Raw genomic sequence first — 18,783 nt, forward strand, 5'->3', positions numbered from 1 at the left:
AATAAAGTTGTCAAGCTAATCTTTCTATTGTCCGTGTCTTCCTTCGTTGGGTATGGGACGGTGATGGGGAGGTTTCAGGGGGGCTTGGGGTCAGAGAAGGGTTGCACAGAAAATAAGTATGGAAAACATTTCTAATACATCCTGACGTATACAGTTCTAAAATATAAAACAGTGGTTTTCTAATACAAAGAGATACTAACAAACCTATTTTCTAATACAGAGGAACACTAGTCTAATTAATCAAGAGTAATACTGAGGTTGTGGTTAGGTTCTTAGGCATATAGGGAGGGACGCCTTTCAAGGGATATAAGGGGTTTCTCACATTTAAGGCACATAAGGCCAGCAGACATATAATCACAAGAAGCAAGCATATAATCACGAGAAGGTAAAAGTTCATAGCAAGTTTGTATAAGGTTTGTATAAAATGGTAAGGCTGTATAAAAATGGGCTGCGTTACTTGGTGGAGTTTATGATAATTGTCTGTGATAATTGTCTAGGCGAGGGTTGCATATGCTTGTCCTTAGGCGAAGGGGAAATGCAGATGTCTAGGCAAGGGTTGCATATGCTTGTCCTTAGGCGAAGGGGAAATGCAGAGTTTATGTTGGATTTTAGGAGGTGTTTGAATATGTTAATCCCTGCGGAGGGGGTGCGGGTCTGTGGAGGGAAGGAGAGCCAAGCTGTGGCGGCGAAATGGTGGTGCGAAGGACTCTGGGTAGCCGTAGCTGTCAAGCTGTGGTTACCCCTCTCTGTTCATTAATAATGGTGTCCTGCAACCCCCCCAATATGATTTTATAACAGGTGCGAAAGGGTCAGAGAAGCACTCTGGCAAGTGTCACATAATTACAATAATTGTGCTTTCAGATCTGCAGAGGAGACCCATCACCCAAGCCCACTGATGAACATGGCTCATGGGATAGTAATACGGGGAGGACCTTAGAGCTGTCACCCACCCAGTTGTCTCCTTCCTTCCTGAGTTTCAGGCATGGCCTGAAAGCACCCCTCTTTAAGCCAGACTGATGCTGTTTGTTTGTTTTTATTAGGATTTCTGCTGCATTTTTAAAAATGGTTTGTATTCTTTAATAGCAGGACTTCTTAGTTTGCATTTTACTGTTTTATCGTGCACGTTGCTATTTTAACTGGAGGGATGTGTAAAATCCCCTGGGTTCTTTCTTTTTTTTTTTTGGATGAAGGGTAGTAAAAACACTGAAAACAAATAAATATTTTGAACACACAAGCCTGGCACAGATGCCTACAGTAAGCGTAAAGTCAAGCCTCAAGCGTAAAGTCAAGCCTCAATCAACTACTGTACTGCTCTGGCTGTAATGAGCAGGGCTGGGTGGCGCAGGGCACAGGGCCACCAGGGGGCGCTGTGCGGTTGACCCTGCGGCAGCCGCGCTCCACCCACCAGACAGCCGCGGTGGGAAACGGGGTGGGGAGGTGGGGCGCCGGAGCGATCTTCACACCAGGGCACCATATATGCTTAAGACGGCCCTGGTAATGAGCATAACTTATATTTAAGGAAAAGAAAAGAAAAATGGTACGCTGCCAGAAGACAGAATGGCTTGTCAAAATTCAAGCTGTTTTCTGGTGACCTGCTAAAGTCTGTGGATGTTAGAACCACACACACACACACACCTTTCCCAGTGCTGGCTGGGGCAGATAGTAGTTCAAAAACTCCAGGAGGGTGCCAGGTTGGCAAAGGCTGCCTTAAAGGTTAAGGGCTGTGTGAGCAATGAACGTATTACTATAAGAGCCAGGCTCCATGCACAGTGTGGCCAAACCAGTCATAAAGGTAAAAGTAAAGGGACCCCTAACCATTAGGTCCAGTCGTGACCAACTCTGGGGTTGCGGCGCTCATCTCGCGTTATTGGCCGAGGGAGCCGGCGTACAGCTTCCAGGTCATGTGGCCAGCATGGACTAAGCCGCTTCTGGCAAACCAGAGCAGCACACGGAAACGCCATTTACATTCCCGCTGCAGCAGTACCTATTTATCTACTTGCACTTTGAGGTGCTTTCGAACTGCTAGGTTGGCAAGAGCTGGGATCGAGCAACAGGAGCTCACCCCATCATGGGGATTCGAACCGCCGACCTTCTGATCGGCATCCCTAGGCTCTGTGGTTTAGACCACAGTGCTGCCCGCTAGCGAGAATCCCCACAACTGGTATTCAGAGGCACAGAGCCTCTGGTTACAACAGCCACCATGGTTAATATTTTATTTATTTACCGCATTTATATAATAATATAATCATAATAATTTATTATTTATACCCCGCCCATCTGGCTGGGTTCCCCCAGCCACTCTGGGCAGCTTCCAACAAAATATTAAAATACAGAAATCCATCAAACATTAAAAGCTTCCCTAAACAGGGCTGCCTTGAGATGCCTTCTAAAGGTCTGGTAATTGTTGTTCTCTTTGACCTCTGGTGGGAGGGCATTCCACAGGGCAGGTGCCACTACCGAGAAGGCCCTCTGCCTGGTTCCCTGCAACTTGACTTCTTGTAGCGAGGGAACCGCCAGAAGGCCCTCAGCACTGAACCTCAGTGTCCGGGCAGAACGATGGGGGTGGAGACGCTCCTTCAGGTATACTGGCCCTTTCCTCCAAGGTGGTGTACCCGGTTCTCCTTGTTTTATCTTCACAACAACCCTGTGAGGTAGGTTAGTCTGAGAGGAAGTGACTGGCCCAGATGTCACCCAGTGAGCGTGGGATTTGAACCCTGGTCTCCCAGGTCCTAGTCCGACACTAACCACTAGGTTCTCAAACTTTTCCCTCAGGGACCACACTTTCAGAATAAACATTTGCTCACACCACACCGAATTTGTCTGACCCCCCACCCCACCCTGGTCCCTTCCAACTACAATTCTATTGTAAGAAATACATTGGAAAACCAAAAAGAAACAAGTCATAGCAGTGCTTGATTTATAACACAGAACACAACTACTTCATAATATTATCACGGGACATTCAGAAAGTATAATAAAACAATACAGCTACCTAAGTTCATGAATCATTCCCAAAATATAATTATAAACAAGCCTCATACATATGTACCTTAAGTATGTATACAAAGTCAATGGGAGGTGTGAGCTTGCTTTTGCCAGGTAACCTCATTTATATTGGGTCCTAATTCTCATCTCCTGATCAACACGAAGAAACCTCCCCCCCCCCCGGGAGTTTTCTCATATTTGTAAGTGGAAAATCCCCGTTCACAACAATATGTCATGGAGAACTGTAGAAAAATAGCTAACATTCTCGAAGAGAGGTGTGGCTCCTCTTTATGGTTGTACAGTATATCCAACAAATTCTTTTGATATACAATACTAGGGTTGCCATATTTCAAAAAGCAAAATTCCGGACACCCGCAAAACTGGGGAGCTTTTAAAACCCAAATTGGGGAGCTCTTTTTGGGTCAACCTGGCAAAAGTAGTGGTTTTAAGCTACACATTCTACTCATGTAAAAACATGCTGATTCCCGGACCGTCCGGGAGCCGGATTTAGAAGGTGATTGGGCCTCATCCGGCCCCCGGGCCTTAGTTTGGGGACCCCGCTTTAGGAGCTGTTTCCAATTATTTTCCCATCGCGTTGCCATACATCCGATTGGGCAAAAATACCCCCTGACGTGGTTTTTACACCAGGACGTGCCAGGAATTTTCCTGACATATGGCAAGCCTAGATATACTCTACTGCACTGCAATGTTTGCATGTTTCTTTTATTGCCTTTGAATATTCCCGCCGCACTCGCTATCCTCTCCCGCCAAGCTCTTTGAGAGCCGCTGCTCTAACCACTTCACCACACTGTCTCGCAAGACCCATCCCTAAGTTGCATCTATTCTCCGAGAATCCTTCCCAGCCAAAACACGAAGGCTGTGAGGTTTTATGTCTTTTTGTGTCTTTCTTGCCGGGAAGAGTGATTTTATTCCTTCCTCCCCCCCCCCCAAGAGCTCTTTCTCCGCTGCCACCAGAGGGCTCTGGCCAATTTAAAAAGCTCAGGAGCCTGCTCTCTCTTTCGATCTCTCCCTCTCTCTTTGTGTGTCTTTTTTTCGCTTTTACGCGCAGCGTTCCTCGGGATGAGTTTCCTGTACCAGGAGCTCGCTGCATCCGGATCAGCGGGAGCGAGCCTCGCACCGGGAACTGGAAGGAACAGCCGCCGCCGCCGTTGCTCGGACGAAGCGACGCCCGATCCCTTCCCCTGCCTCCCTCCCCCCATCCCCCAACCCAACCCCCTTCGCCGGACCGAGGTGGGAACTCCCTCCGGCCAAAGCGGCTCCAGAGGGCTCCGCCCAGGCTCTCTTCTGCAGCCATTCAGCCAAATACGCCCCACCCTCCTGCGCCCCGGGAGGAGGGATGGAGAAAGCCGCCCAGGAGGAGGATGGCCATTTGTCCGACACCCCCGGGGTGGGGGAAAGGAATAGGGCGGTGGGGTGGGGTGGTGTTCTGAAGGGAGGTGCAATTCGCTAGAGAAGCGGGGAAGGAGCCAGGGTCGCCGCGTAAAAAGCCCAGGTTGTCCTCGGGATCCCAAGAGAGGAGCCGCGTTGTGGAGGAAAAATTCCCCTCCCTTCGCTTCTCTGGCTTTCTTAATCGTGCTGTTTTCAAAGTCTGCCTGGGAGGCTGTTTCTGGCTGGAGAAAAGGGGCTGGGTCTCTTATCCGAAGGATACTGGATAGAACAGGGATAAGGACCCTCTTGTTAGGCTACTGCAGCTTCCGACCTCCCTGGCGATTAGGGCTGGCGTTCCGCAACATCTGGAGGGCCAGAGGTTCCCCATCACCTCTGCAGGAAAACCCTCTTCTGTGAAAAGGGAGTGTTTAAGAGACATGCCCCTCTGGGGAGTCTGGATGAGCGCGGGACCTTCCTTTCCCCCTCCCCTTGCAAAGCATCCCCCCCCCCCAGGGTGGGATCTCACATGCTTTGGGATGCGATGGTTGCCTATGGGCTGATCTGCATTGTTAGTTTATTTAGGGCAGGTATCCCCAAACTTCGGCCTTCCAGATGTTTTGGACTACAATTCCCATCTTCCCCAACCACTGGTCCTGTTAGCTAGGGATCATGGGAGTTGTAGGCCAAAACATCTGGAGGGCCGCAGTTTGGGGATGCCTGATTCAGGGCATTTGGATCCCCGCTCCTCAGCCAAACAGGCTCCCCAGTAGCTTGTGTGCAATCCATAAAAACAAGGCAAAAGCGCCTTCCTGCAGGCTTGCAGTTGAAAAGTCAGGGCACAAAAGGAAAGGGGGACCTGGAGGGAAGAGGAAAGATGCAAACTCCGACAGGCACCTGCTCTTAAAATTAAACATTGCTTTTTCCACCTCCGCCATCAGAGGCAGTGTGCAAGTTTTTCCTGGGTGGGATGCACAGAGTTGGGTGAGGTGTCCTCAAGTGGGTCTAAGTAAGTCATGTGTACATTGAAAGCACATTTCCTCCCCCAAGAATCATGAGAACTGCAGTTTACCCCTTTGCAGAACTATGGTTCCCAGACTTATTTCTTGGAGTTATTTTAAATCAGGCATCCCCAAACTTCGGCCCTCCAGATGTTTTGGACTACATTTCCCATCTTCCCTGACCACTGGTCCTGTTAGCTAGGGATCATGGGAGTTGTAGGCCAAAACATCTGGAGGGCCGCAGTTTGGGGAATCGGATGCCTGTTTTAAATAGTTGGGTGTGTAGGCATCCTCACTCTTGGAAGGCAGGAGGCCTGAGCATTAATTCAGCCAAGCAAGGAGGTGTGTTGCGCAGTCTCATTTCAAAAATGTGTGCCTTGGATTTCAGGTTTCTGTGGGAAGGCTTAGGGGCCCGAAAGAGGGAGAAGCAACAGGCTGTGCACATTTTCAAATGTGTGCATAATCATGAGGCCTAGAGATCGCTTAAAATCCAGGCTAGGCTGTTGCTGTTCTAAGAAATGCAACTCTTGATTCTGTTTGCTGTTTGCACAAAGAACCTTAGTAGACCAAAGTCCTACCTGCATTGTGGGGGTGGGTGGGGGGGTGTCACAGGTGAGTATTAATGGGGTGGGTGTTGCCATGGGTGGGGTAACTTGAGCAGTCCCTCCAGGCTAGATTATCCCCCCCCCCTGAAAGCAGTTGCATAAAGCCGAGCTAATTACGTAAGAAAAGTTAATTAGCCGGCTGAAACAGGCTCCCTGATCAACACCTGCTTAATCAAAGGTTATTTTTCAAAGCAGAATTGGGTATTTGTGCTTTGGTGTGAATTGGGGTTGGCGTGAGATGCAGAGCACTTGCAAGACCAGGCACTTTGCTCCCCCCCCCCACATAAAGTGAGATATGATAGACGGTTTGTGTGTATGTTTTTCCTGTTGTTTTCCTTTTTACTTGAGCAGTTAATTGTATTGGTACGGTAGGTTAGGATCACAAGCTTGTGAGTTCTGCTTTTGCCTTCTGTATTTCCATTTACTCTGGGTATCGGTACTGCGAGAAAGCATTGCTTGCTTAAACAGCCTGTCCGCCTGGTCACCTGGGAGTGTGATAGCTCGGTAAAAGTGTGGCTTTCTTTTAAATTGATGTTATTTCACAAAATCGATAGACCGATTGATCGTAATAAAACCTCACAAAGCGGTCTACAAAAAGAATAAGATTCGCAATGTGGATTTTGCTTTGTGGGTGTGTCCGTCCCATGATTTACGGTACCTTTTGCCTATGGCATCCAAAAGTAAAACCCCTGCCCAGTTGTGAGACCGAGATGCCTCTGCGGGAGAAAATATGGTTGCAGTGGCCCACATGGTCCAAGAATTCTGCTGCAGGAATACAGGAGCTTGCCTTACAGCGAGTCAGACCATTTGGGGGGGGGTATTAATTCGTTATTATTTTGATTTTATATATTGTGATCTTTTTTGCGAACCACCCCGAGACCTCCAGGTATAGGGCAGTATATAAATTCAATCAAAATCAATCAATAATATCACCAGCAGCAGCTCTCCAAGATTTCCGACGGGTTTCTTGGTGCAGCAAGAGTAGCAAACTCCAAAAGCGGCATCCTGTTTTTCATCCTATTCTCCATAATGCAGGTTGGCTACCAACAGGAGAGCCCTGCAGGGTTGGACCAAGGGTTCGTTTCGCCCAGCGTACTGTTTCAAACATTTCCCCGCAATGGGAATTGCGGGATGGCAGCTAACAGATTGAGGTTGAATCCTGACAAGACAGAAGTACTGTTTGTGGGGGACAGGAGGCGGGCAGGTGTGGAGGACTCCCTGGTCCTGAATGGGGTAACTGTGCCCCTGAAGGACCAGGTGCACAGCCTGGGAGTCATTCTGGACTCACAGCTGTCCATGGAGGCGCAGGTCAATTCTGTGTCCAGGGCAGCTGTCTATCAGCTCCATCTGGTACGCAGGCTGAGACCCTACCTGCCCGCGGACTGTCTCGCCAGAGTGGTGCATGCTCTGGTTATCTCCCGCTTGGACTACTGCAATGTGCTCTATGTGGGGCTACCTTTGAAGGTGACCCGGAAACTACAACTAATCCAGAATGCGGCAGTTAGACTGGTGACTGGGAGCGGCCGCCGAGACCACATAACACCGGTCTTGAAAGATCTACATTGGCTCCCAGTAGGTTTCCGAGCACAGTTCAAAGTGTTGGTGCTGACCTTCAAAGCCCTAAATGGCCTCGGTCCAGTATACCTGAAGGAGCGTCTCCACCCCCATTGTTCTGCCCGGACACTGAGGTCCAGCATTGAGGGCCTTCTGGCGGTTCCCTCATTGCAAGAAGCCAAGTTGCAGGGAACCAGGTAGAGGGCCTTCTCGGTGGTGGCGCCCGCCCTGTGGAACGCCCTCCCATCAGATGTCAAAGAGAAAAACAGCTACCAGATTTTTAGAAGACATCTGAAGGCAGCCCTGTTTAGGGAGGCTTTTAATGTTTAATAGATTATTTTATTTCATTTTTCTGTTGGAAGCCGCCCAGAGTGGCTGGGGAAACCCAGCCAGATGGGCGGGGTATAAATAATAAATTATTATTATTATTATTATTATTATTATTATTATTATTATTATTATTATGCTGCTAGCTTAATTTGCAGCCTCTTCTTAAGCCTTCCTTTCTTTTCACACTGCTTTCCTTTCCTGGAACTTTTTGAACTCACACTATGTCCGTTGCACGACCAAATCTGCATCTACACAAACGGGGTGGGGTCTTGTGACTCTGCCTTGCATGCAAAAAGTCCCAGGTTCAATCTAGGTAGGTTTGGGAGTCTCCCTGGCCTGAGTCCTCGGGCAGCTGCTGCCAGCCAGTGTAGGCAGCACTAGCTAGATGGAGCATTGGGCCAACTCGGTATAGGACAGCTTCCTATGTTCCGTCTTTGCTTACAATTGGCTCTGTACACTGCAGAGTGCCATTCCAAAGACACCCCAGCCACTTGCCCTCTTCATCAGGCAAATTAAGCCCTGATAGCGAGTGCCCGGGGGGGGGGGTCCTCTTCCTACCCCAATCTGAAAGTCAGCCTACATTTGCATCTTTAAATATAAATTAGCACGTGTGTGTTTTATGGCACTTTGTGTTAGACTGAGGCTCAAAGTCTTCTAAATACCTAGATCAGGCATCCCCAAACTGCGGCCCTCCAGATGTTTTGGCCTACAACTCCCATGATCCCTAGCTAAGAGGACCAGTGGTCAGGGCTGGTGGGAATTGTAGTCCAAAACATCTGGAGGGCCAAAGTTTGGGGATGCCTGACCTAGATGTTCTCATGGGCGAGACATTGGGCAAGATCACCTCTCAACATGCATGCTCTGCATAATCAGATGTCACATGATGACAGCAAGGAAGGCGTTGGACTCCAGCTCCCATCATCCCCAGTCAACATGGCCAACGGTTGGGGGATTATGGGAGTTGTAGTCCAGCAACATCTATTGCAGGGGTGGCTGATAAGGTTCCCCCCAGATGTTTCTCCCCTCATCCCTGATCATTGGCTGTTACTCTCTTTTTTGAAATAATTTTTCTTTGATTTTACAAATACAAGGTTATAAAAATCCAAATATAAATCCATATACAGAGATTCCTCTGAATCTTGTGACTTCCCCCCGCCCCTCCATGGGGTCCCATTTTGAACATTTACAACTGCGTATTCTTCCATACTCTCACTTTTATATCAATCCACATTGTCCATGGTATTTGTTAGACTACAAGTAAAATCAAAATCCTGCTAATAATAATGCAGTGGTGCCTCGGTTTAAGTACACAATTGGTTCCGGAAGTCTGTACTTAACCTGAAGCGTACTTAACCTGAAGCGAACTTTCCCATTGAAAGTAATGGAAAGTGGATTAATCCATTCCAGACAGGTCCGCGGAGTACTTAAACTGAAAGTACTCAAACTGAAGTGTACTTAAACCGAAGTATGACAATAATAATAATAATAATAATAATAATAATAGAAATAATAATAATAACAATTTATTTATTTATATCCCGCCCATCTGGCTGGGTTTCCCCAGCCACTCTGGGCAGCTTCCAACAAAATCTTAAAATACAATAGTTGTTCATATATTAAAAGCTTCCCTAAACAGGGCTGCCTTCAGATGTCTTCTAAAAGTCTGGTAGTTTCTTTTTTCCTTTGACATCTGATGGGAGGGCGTTCCACAGGGCAGGTGCCACTACCAAGAAGGCCCTCTGCCTGGTTCCCTGTAACTTCGCATCTCGCAGTGAGGGAACCGCCAGAAGGCCCTGCTTACAGTGGTCTCCTAAATAACTTATAATTTCCCCCACATTCTTTTATAATTTTTTGTCCTCTTGGTTTCTGAGTTTTCTAGTCACTTTGGCCATTTCGGCATAGTCCCATCACCTTGGTAGGGACCTTTCTTCTTTCCATCTCTCGGGCGGCTGTTGTTCCATACATAAAAAAAACCATTTTGACCACTGGCTATTCTAGCTGGGGCTGAAAGTCTTAACATCTAGAAAGAACCATGTATGGTCCCTGATCTCTAGGATGGGACGTTGGTTAAAGCGTTTGAGCCATGAACATCCATCACCATGAGCCAGGAATGGCGAGTTGCGGCAGCCCAGATGTTGTTGGCCTCCGCAACTCCCATCAGCCCCTAAGCCAGCATGGCCAATGGTCGGGGATGCCAGGAGCTGCAGTCTAGTAACATCTGGAAGTTACAGGACCACATCTGGAGGTTCCTCTGCCACACAGCAATGGGTTGCCTTTCAGCAGAACATTACTGGTTATCTTGAGCAGGGGTCAGCAAACTTTTTCTGCAGGGGGCCAGTACACTGTCCCTCAGACCTTGTGGGGGGCCGGACTATATTTTGATTTTTTTTAAAATATATATATGAACAAGTTCCTATGCCCCACAAATAACCCAGAGATGCATTTTAAATAAAAGGCCACATTCTACTCATGTAAAAACACCAGGCAGGCCCCACAAATAACCCAGAGATGCATTTTAAATAAAAGGACGCATTCTACTCATGTAAAAACACGCTGATTTCCAGACTGTCCGTGGGTCGGATTTAGAAGGCGATTGGGCCGCATCCGGCCCCCGGGCCTTAGTTTGGGGAACCCTGATCTTGAGCATCTAAAACAGTGTTTTTGGACTACAACTCCCATCGCCCCCTAGCTAGCAAGATCAGGGATGATGGAAACGGTAGTTCGAAAAACAGCCAGAGACCCAAGTTTGGGAAGCACTGATTTCAGAAAACAATAGTTGTGAATATGACGTGACTTCTGGACTCTCCTTGTTTATCCCAGCAGGTGATGGAACAATGAAGGACCCAAAAGGGAAGACTCTTCAGGAGGAGGAAGAGGAGGAGGAGGAGGACTTTGGGCCCCAAGTCGAACTGCACTTCACCATCTTGGAAGAATCCGAAGGCGGCATTTCTCAGGGGAAGCTCTGGCATTGCGAGATCGATGCCGAGCTGCAGCCTGCCGACTCCTCCCAGCCGGAGCTGGACGATGACTCCGTTTACTCTGACCGGTCGCGCTCCCCATCCCCAGAACTCCAGGAGGTCCTCCCGCACCCTGACCGGGAAGCCGGAAAAAGGCGAGCGGAGGCCTACCCTCCGCAAGGTCCTGAGCAGCAGGTGGAGCTTCATTTCACCATCCTGGAGGAGTCGGAAGGGGGCATCTCCGAGGGGAAGCTCTGCGCGAGCGAGGTCAGGCCGGACGAGCCCCTGCAGGCCAGCTACCCCGAGCGCCCGTGGGACGGACCCGTTCCCTTGAGCAGGAAGCTCAGCCCGCCGTTGGAGGCGGCGAAACCTTCGTTCCGACCAGCTGAAGGCCGGCTGGAAGGAGAAACCAAAGGCAAGGCCCCTGCGCAGGAGGCCTCCGACCAGCAGGTGGCGCTGCACTTCAGCATCTTTGACGACCCTGAGGAAGCCAGCCTCTCCCAGGGCGCTGAGGATTACCCGATCTGGGAGAGCCCGTTCAAGCCGGCCATGTACCCGGGGAACTACCCGAAGGAGGACTGGGATATGTCCATCGACAGCCTGGGGGATGTCTTTGAGCAGCAGTTCTACCCTGGCGGGCGGGTGTACCCGTGCACCGAGTGCGGGCGGGTGTTCAACCGGAAGTCGACCCTGACGCGCCACTGGCGGACCCACACAGGGGAGAAGCCCTACTCGTGCCTTGACTGCGGGCGCAGCTTCAGCCTCAACCTGAACCTCCTCACCCACCAGATGACCCACACGGGGGAGAAGCCCTACAAGTGCCCCGACTGCGGGCAGAGTTTCACCCGCAGCACCAGTGTCACCCGGCACCAGCGGAGCCACCGGGAGGAGGACGGGCCCTACAAGGGCGACCTGTGGGAGGAGGCTTTCCCCTACATGTTCCCGGGCCCTTTCCCCTACCCGATGCCCCCCATGGTGGAGGAGAGGCCCTACCTTTGCCCCGACTGTGGCGAGGCCTTCGCGCACAGCGGCAGCCTCAACCGCCACTTGCGCATGCACCGGGGCGAGCGGCCGTACAGGTGCGTCATGTGCGGCGAGGGCTTCTGCTCCATGTCGAAGCTCTGCCGCCACGAGAGGATCCACATGGTGGAGAAGCCCTACCACTGCGAGATCTGCGGGAAGAGCTTCGCCGTCAAGTCCACCCTGACCCGCCACCAGATGCTGCACCAGGCCGAGAGGCCCTACATGTGCCCCCACTGCGACAAGGGCTACGTCCAGCGGAGCCACCTGGCCAGGCACCACCACAAGGCGCACCCCGGGGTGCCCTTCAACCCCGTCAAAGCGAACAGTATGCCCGCCACCATCTTGGATTCCGACAACCTCGTCACCTATTTCTGGGGCGACGAGGAAACGGACGGTCCCGCCGAGCCTTTCCCGACTCAGTTGATCTACTCGGGAGCAGACTCCTGAGAGCTAAGCCTCGTCTGAAGCTACGGGTGCATCTTCCACCCGCCACCCTTGCCCAGGAGAGAAGCACTTTGGACATGCCAGCCTCTTCTGCTCGGTCTTTTTTGGGGGGGGTGCTCAGTCTTTTTTCTGGGGATCCTTTGGATCTTAAGAGCTTGAGGATTCAGCACCCCAGAGTTGATTCCCAGTGCGGGGTTTTGTTACGGTGCCAATATTTCTTTATCGGCTTGCTGCTTGCTTTTTTTTTTTTAACTTGGAGTCGGGATGCCAGCGTGGCGCCTATGGAGAGGCTTGGCCCTGTTGCCAGGGTTTTCTCCACCTGCTCTGACCCATGCCCCCCCCCCGGTCGGTGGCGCAACATCAAAAGTTCTCCTGCCTGTTGCGGGAGCTGGACACCATCCAGCGATGGACAGACTGGGTTCACACTGACCGCTTCTCGTGCTGCTTAACAGATCATAAGCAAAAGCGCCCCCCCCTTTTGGAGGGGGAAAAGGGGGAGCAGCCTGCCCTGTAGCAAAATGTCTAGTGTTAGGGGAGGTGGGCAAGACCTTGGGAGTTCACCTGAGTTTGTTTTTCATTTGTAGTAGGGGGGGTTATTATTTTTCCTGAAAAGAAAACTATGCCTTGTTTTATCTCCTTAAGTTTCTAGTGAGAATGCTTGGAAAAAATTAGTAAAATATGGAAATGGAGAGAACAACAACAACAACAACAACAACAACAAATACCCCAGAGCCAAAATTCAGATGGCAGTGGTTTCCTTGTCATTTTTTTGCAAGGAGTCAGGGATGCAGAACCAAGGCTTCCCTCAATTCATCCTCAAATGTGGTCCCTATCTTTTCCACCCCTCCCCCTGCACAGCTGTAGCAGATTTTTAGGAGACCACAATGAAGGTGGAAAACACTCTTGCCTTGAGATCTGTGTCCTCCATAGGCAGACTCCTAGGGATCATAGGATCGGGGCCCTTAATGCCTATGTTGACTTTCAAAAGGTGGGATTGGGTACCCTTTTTTGAGGATGCAGACTGGGGGAGACAGAGAGAGAGAGATGATTTGTCATCAATTAAATATGGTGTAGAAAAGAAAGAGTAATATTTTCTGTTTTGAAATCTAGAATGTTTCCCTTTTTTCTGCACAGTACCAAAGCCAAAATTGGTGGCTGAATTCCATCAGTATTGTGGGGAGGTATAGGTGCAAAATTTCTAGCAAAATCATTAGCATGGTTATATCTACAGTGGTGCCTCGCTAGACGAAATTAATTCGTTCCGCGGGTCTTTTCTTATAGCGAAAAATTTGTCTAGCGAATCCCATAGGAATGCATTGAATTTTTTTGAATTTTTTTTTGCCCATAGGAACGCATTAATTGAATTTCAATGCATTCCTATGGGAAACCACGATTCGCTAGACGAATTTTTCGTGAAACGCATTCGTCTAGCGAGGCAACCTCCGCTCGAAAAATCCTTTCGTTAAGCGGAAATTTCGTTAAGCAGGGCATTCGTTAAGCGAGGCACCACTGTATATCACACTAGCAGCCTCACAACTGGCGTTTGGGGGAATTCTGGGAAACAGAAAAGAATCAGTACAGTGGTACCTCTACTTACGAATTTAATGCGTTCTGAACGCACATTTGTAAGTCGAAAAAATTTGTAAGTCAAATCCCATAGGAATGCATTGGGAGAAAAAATTCGTAAGTAGAAGCAACCCTATCTAAAAATTCGTAAGTAGAAAAAATCCTATCTAAACCACATCCAAGATGGCGGACGGAGCTCCATTCGTAAGTAGAGTTTTTCGTAAGTAGAGTACCACTGTACAAGATTTAAATCAGTGGTAAAAATCAAAGCAAGTTTGAAAGGTTCAACCTGGCACCTTGATTCAAAATTGTGCCCAGTTGTATGCTAACATGGAGAAAAATCTGCCCCTTGATTTCAGGAACGATCCTGCAAAATGTGGTTAAAATCAGGGCACTTTCTGGAAGGTTCAGTCGGCTGTCATGATTCAAAATGGCATCCGATTGTATCCCGTCATAGACAAAAACTTGCACCTTCACAGGAATCCACGTTTTGTTACAGTATCTTCACAGGCGTCCACATGCATAACGAATTAGCAGCTTTCCAAAATACATAGTTGATTTAATTTATGACCCGTTTCCTTTTATGGTAAACCTCGTGGTGATGTGTAGAGGGTTACTGTGCGTGCCAGGGCTGCTCAGACCCCTGGCCTGATCGGCTTCAACAAGGTTTCTGCCTGTGTCTTGTGCCTACAGACCATATTGCCAAGGGCATTTAACCTTTGAGTCTTACTGCTAGGAGGAAACTCTCGCCTGGGTTTTCACCAACAGACAAAAAATACAGTGGTACCTTGGTTCTCGAACGTAATCCCATTCCGGAAGACTGTTCAACTTCCAAAACATTTGAAAACCGAGGTCTGCAGAAAACTGAAAAAAGTAACATGCACGGTCTGCAGAAAACTGGAAAAAAAATAACATGCACGCAGTTCGAAAACGGAAGCATTTACTTTCGGGATTTTGGTGTTTTGAAAACTGAAATGTTCAGCTCCCGAGATGCTCCAAAACCGAGGTATCACTGTACCTGCTAGCTTTGGATACAGTACAAACTTGAAGAAAAAAACCTCCAGGTTTCTTTCCTCCATCAGAATAGGCACAGGCAGGGGAAAAGCCTGGCACATTTGTGCAAATTGCACAACACACTACACAGTACCGCCTGCCTGTGAGGTGTTGTCGCTCTTGTTGCTCCTGTATGCTGAGATCATTGGTGCATCTATGGGCTCTCTGGATGTCGTCGAACTACAACTCCCATCAGCCTCAGCAAGCACGGCCAATGGCCAGGGGTGATGGGAGCTGTGGTTCAGCCACAGCTGGGAAGGCCAGCAGTTCCCCACACCTGGTCTGCAGCCAAGTGCAGAGAAGCCGTGGCCTTGCAGATGTTGGGCTGCCAGCTTCCATCAGTCGGGATGGCTGAGAGTCTGTGAGTGCCTTGTCCTTGCTGTGTAAAGCAGAGGGTAGGTCACTTTGCCTTTCCCATGGGAGAATGGCGTAGCCTTGGGGGGGCTTTCTCAGCGAAGCAGAAAATGAGAACTGATCATATGCTGGAATCCTAGAACTATGAGTGGGAAGGGACCACCCCCTGGTTATCAATGCAGGATTTTTTTTGCCCAACGCGGGGCTCGAACCCATGACCCTGAGATTAAGAGTCTCATGCTCTTAACAACTCAGCTATCCCAGCTTCCAAGAGTGGATGTTGCCGTCGCAGAGTGTGGAATACACAGCACGCTGTCATCGACTTAGGTCGCTTCTACCAATGAACGCTTGAGGAAGGATTTGAGCTGTACAAATGCAACATTTGCGAATGAAGCACGCAGACAGATAAACTGAGATTTCTTTTTTAAAATAATAATATTTATTTGGTTTTTCAAATTACAATTTTACAGTCACATGTCCAACTGACAACATAAAAACAAGATTCCAAGGAATTTCTTAGACTTCCCTCCTCTCCTTTGTGGGTCCTATTGTTAATCATTTCCTCCTGCACCTAAATCTTTTACCTCTCCATTGTGTCCAAAATTCATTAAACTACAAGTGATATTCCAATTCTACTAACAATCTTAACTGTTTACAATGGTTTTTAAGAGAAGTTATAAAGTTCCCCCGTTCCTTATTAAAATTATGGTCTTCCTGATCTCTGATTCTTCTGGTCATTTTGGCAAAATCCATCAACTTGATCTGCCATTCTTCTCTGGTAGAGACTTTATCTCCTTTCCATCGCTGAGATTTTGACATGACAACACAATATATTACACCAGCAGCCTTGTTCCTGGAGTTCCTTGGGACTAAGAAAAAAATTCTTAGTCATTTTCATGAATGGACATATTGATGTTTCCGTATTCTAAGAACACAAGAACTGGCTGGATGAGGCCAATGGCCCATCTAAGCCAGCATCCTGTTCTCATAGTTGCCTCCCAGATGCCTTTGGGAAACCACCAGGCAGGACCCGAGCCCAAGACCCCTCCCCCCTCCCGTGGTTTCCAGAAATTTATATTCAGAAGTTCTACCTCCTCTGACCATGGAGGCGCAGAGCATAGCCTTCGTGTTTCCCTTACAGTGGTACCTCGGTTTATGAACACAATTGGTTCCGGAAGTCTGTTCATAAACTGAAGCGTTCATAAACTGAAGCGAACTTTCCCATTGAAAGTAATGGAAAGTGAATTAATCCGTTCCAGACAGTCCGCGGAGTAAGCGTTCATAAACTGAAGCAAACTTTCCCATTGAAAGTAATGGAAAGTGGATTAATCCGTTCCAGACGGGTCCACGGAGTATTTAAACTGAAGCGTTCATAAACTGAAGCATGGGTGTAATTGGTTCTGGAAGTCTGTTCATAAACTGAAGCGTTCATAAACTGAAGCAAACTTTCCCATTGAAAGTAATGGAAAATGAATTAATCCGTTCCAGATGGGTCCGCGGCGTTCATAACCTGAAAATTCATAAACCGAGGTGTTCATAAACCGAGGTTCCACTGTATTTACGTTCCGAGGCACTGTGTGTTTAAATGGAATTGCATATATTTGAAACGCCGTTGGAAAAAACCTGCAAATGCCCTCTAAACCCCTGGAAAACCTTTGAAAAAACCAGCAGTACTTACCAGAACAGCCAAATCCCACCACAATTCCTCCCTCCAAAACTTCCTTGCTCAAGCTCCCAACTCTCCACAGGACTCAATGGTCAGTACAATGGTACCTCGGTTTAAGTAGACAATTGGTTCCGGAAGTCTGTACTTAACCTGAAGCGTACTTAACCTGAAGCGAACTTTCCCATTGAAAGTAATGGAAAGTGGATTAATCCGTTCCAGACGTACTCAATCTGAAGCGTACTTAACCCGAAGTATGAGTGTAATTGGTTCTGGAAGTCCGTACTTAACCTGAAGCGTACTTAACCTGAAGCGAACTTTCCCATTGAAAGTAATGGAAAGTGGATCAATCCGTTCCAGACGGGTCTGCGGAGTACTTAAACTGAAAGTACTCAAACCGAAGCGTACTTAAACCGAGGTATGACTGTACAAGGGCTCTTGGGGTTGCAATTGCAAAGGGTCATGATGGGACTGCCCACAGGGGTGCCCACCTGAATAAAATGGGGGGGGGTGCAGGTAAGCTCCACCCCACATAATTGATCACAAGACACAGCACACACACTATTTGAATGGCAATGCCCATCAACCTTGGGGGGGGGACCTGGCCCCCTCCAATATTTTATTGGGAAAGGGGGGCAAAGGCAACTTGGTCCCTAGGAGTTGACCCCTGTGATCTCTAGGCACCTTTATTAAACCTTTCTGTGCAATTTTAGGGCCGTTTTTCACCATTTCCCCACTTCCACGTTCGGGCTGATGTGCGTATGTGCAGTTGTGCACTAATCGGACAACAGGACAAGCGTAAATGGGGAGCTGCCTGTATTGTGAACTGCAAACAACTTGGGGGGAGGCGTGTATCAACCACACTACCCTGTCCTCTGTTAGCTAACTGTGAGATGAATATAATAATAATTATTTATATCCCGCCCATCTGGGGTATAAATATTAAAATACAGAAATCCATCAAACATAGAATCATAGAATCATAGAGTTGGACGAAACCACAAGGGCCATCCAGTCCAACCCCCTGCCAAGCAGGAAACACCATCAAAGCATTCTTGACATATGCCTGTCAAGCCTCTGCTTAAAGACCTCCAAAGAACGAGACTCCACCACACTCCTTGGTAGCAAATTCCACTGCCGAACAGCTCTTACTGTCAGGAAGTTCTTCCTAATGTTTAGGTGGAATCTTCTTTCTTGACATTAAAAGCTTCCCTACAAGGCTGCCCAGAGATGCCTTCTAAAGGTCTGGTAATTGTTGTTCTCTTTGACCTCTGGCGGGAGGGCATTCCACATGATGGGTGCCACTACCGAGAAGGCCCTCTGCCTGGTTCCCTGTAACCTCACTTCTTGCAGGGTGGGAACCGCCAGAAGGCCCTCGGAGCTGGACCTCAGTGTCTGGGCAGAACGATGGGGGTGGAGACGCACCCTGAAATGATGATGGTGATTTATTTAGTTTATATACTGCCCTAAACATGGAGGTCTCAGGGCGGTTCACAGAAAAGATCACAACATATATAATCAGAATAAAAACAACCCAATAACATCCCCCCCCCAAGAAAAGAGTCACATTTTAAAAGGGTATAGTATAGGATGTCAAACAAAGGCATGGCTAAAAGGGAACGTTTTTGCCTGGCCCCTAAAGGTGTGTAGTGAAGGCGCCAGGCGAACGTCCCTGGGGAGAGCATTCCACAGACAGGGAGCCACTGCAGAGAAGGCCCGTTCTCGTGTTTCCACCCTCCGGACCTCTCAAGGAGGAGGCACACGAAGGAGGGCCTCAGAAGATGATCCGTTGATGAAGGGTAGTATACAAATTGAATAAATAATGGTAATAACCGCTGCTGTTTTCCTAGAAAAAGAGGTGC

At 48.5% G+C, this 18,783-nt stretch overlaps 1 protein-coding gene across 2 annotated transcripts; it reads left to right on the forward strand.

Moving 5' to 3' along the window:
• The first annotated feature begins 4,081 nt into the window (after positions 1-4,081).
• LOC118080908 (zinc finger protein 436-like) lies at positions 4,082-13,858 on the forward strand. Of its 2 annotated transcripts, none has more exons than XM_035106928.2 (2): positions 4,082-4,236; positions 10,682-13,858. In XM_035106928.2, exon 2 carries the CDS (start codon positions 10,696-10,698, stop codon positions 12,286-12,288), a length of 1,593 nt encoding a protein of 530 aa, XP_034962819.1. In that variant the 5' UTR covers positions 4,082-4,236; positions 10,682-10,695; the 3' UTR covers positions 12,289-13,858. The 2 variants fall into 2 exon arrangements, with proteins under 2 accessions (XP_034962819.1, XP_034962820.1); XM_035106929.2 differs by having other exon boundaries at positions 10,685-13,858.
• Positions 13,859-18,783: the final 4,925 nt, after the last annotated feature.

This window comes from Zootoca vivipara, chromosome 2 (genome assembly GCF_963506605.1).
Source record: "Zootoca vivipara chromosome 2, rZooViv1.1, whole genome shotgun sequence".
NCBI lineage: Eukaryota > Metazoa > Chordata > Lepidosauria > Squamata > Lacertidae > Zootoca > Zootoca vivipara.

Bases quoted from the DNA above. Each gene is read 5' to 3' on its own strand.
- LOC118080908 (XM_035106928.2), top strand. From the start codon at position 10,696: ATGAAGGACCCAAAAGGGAAGACTCTTCAGGAGGAGGAAGAGGAGGAG.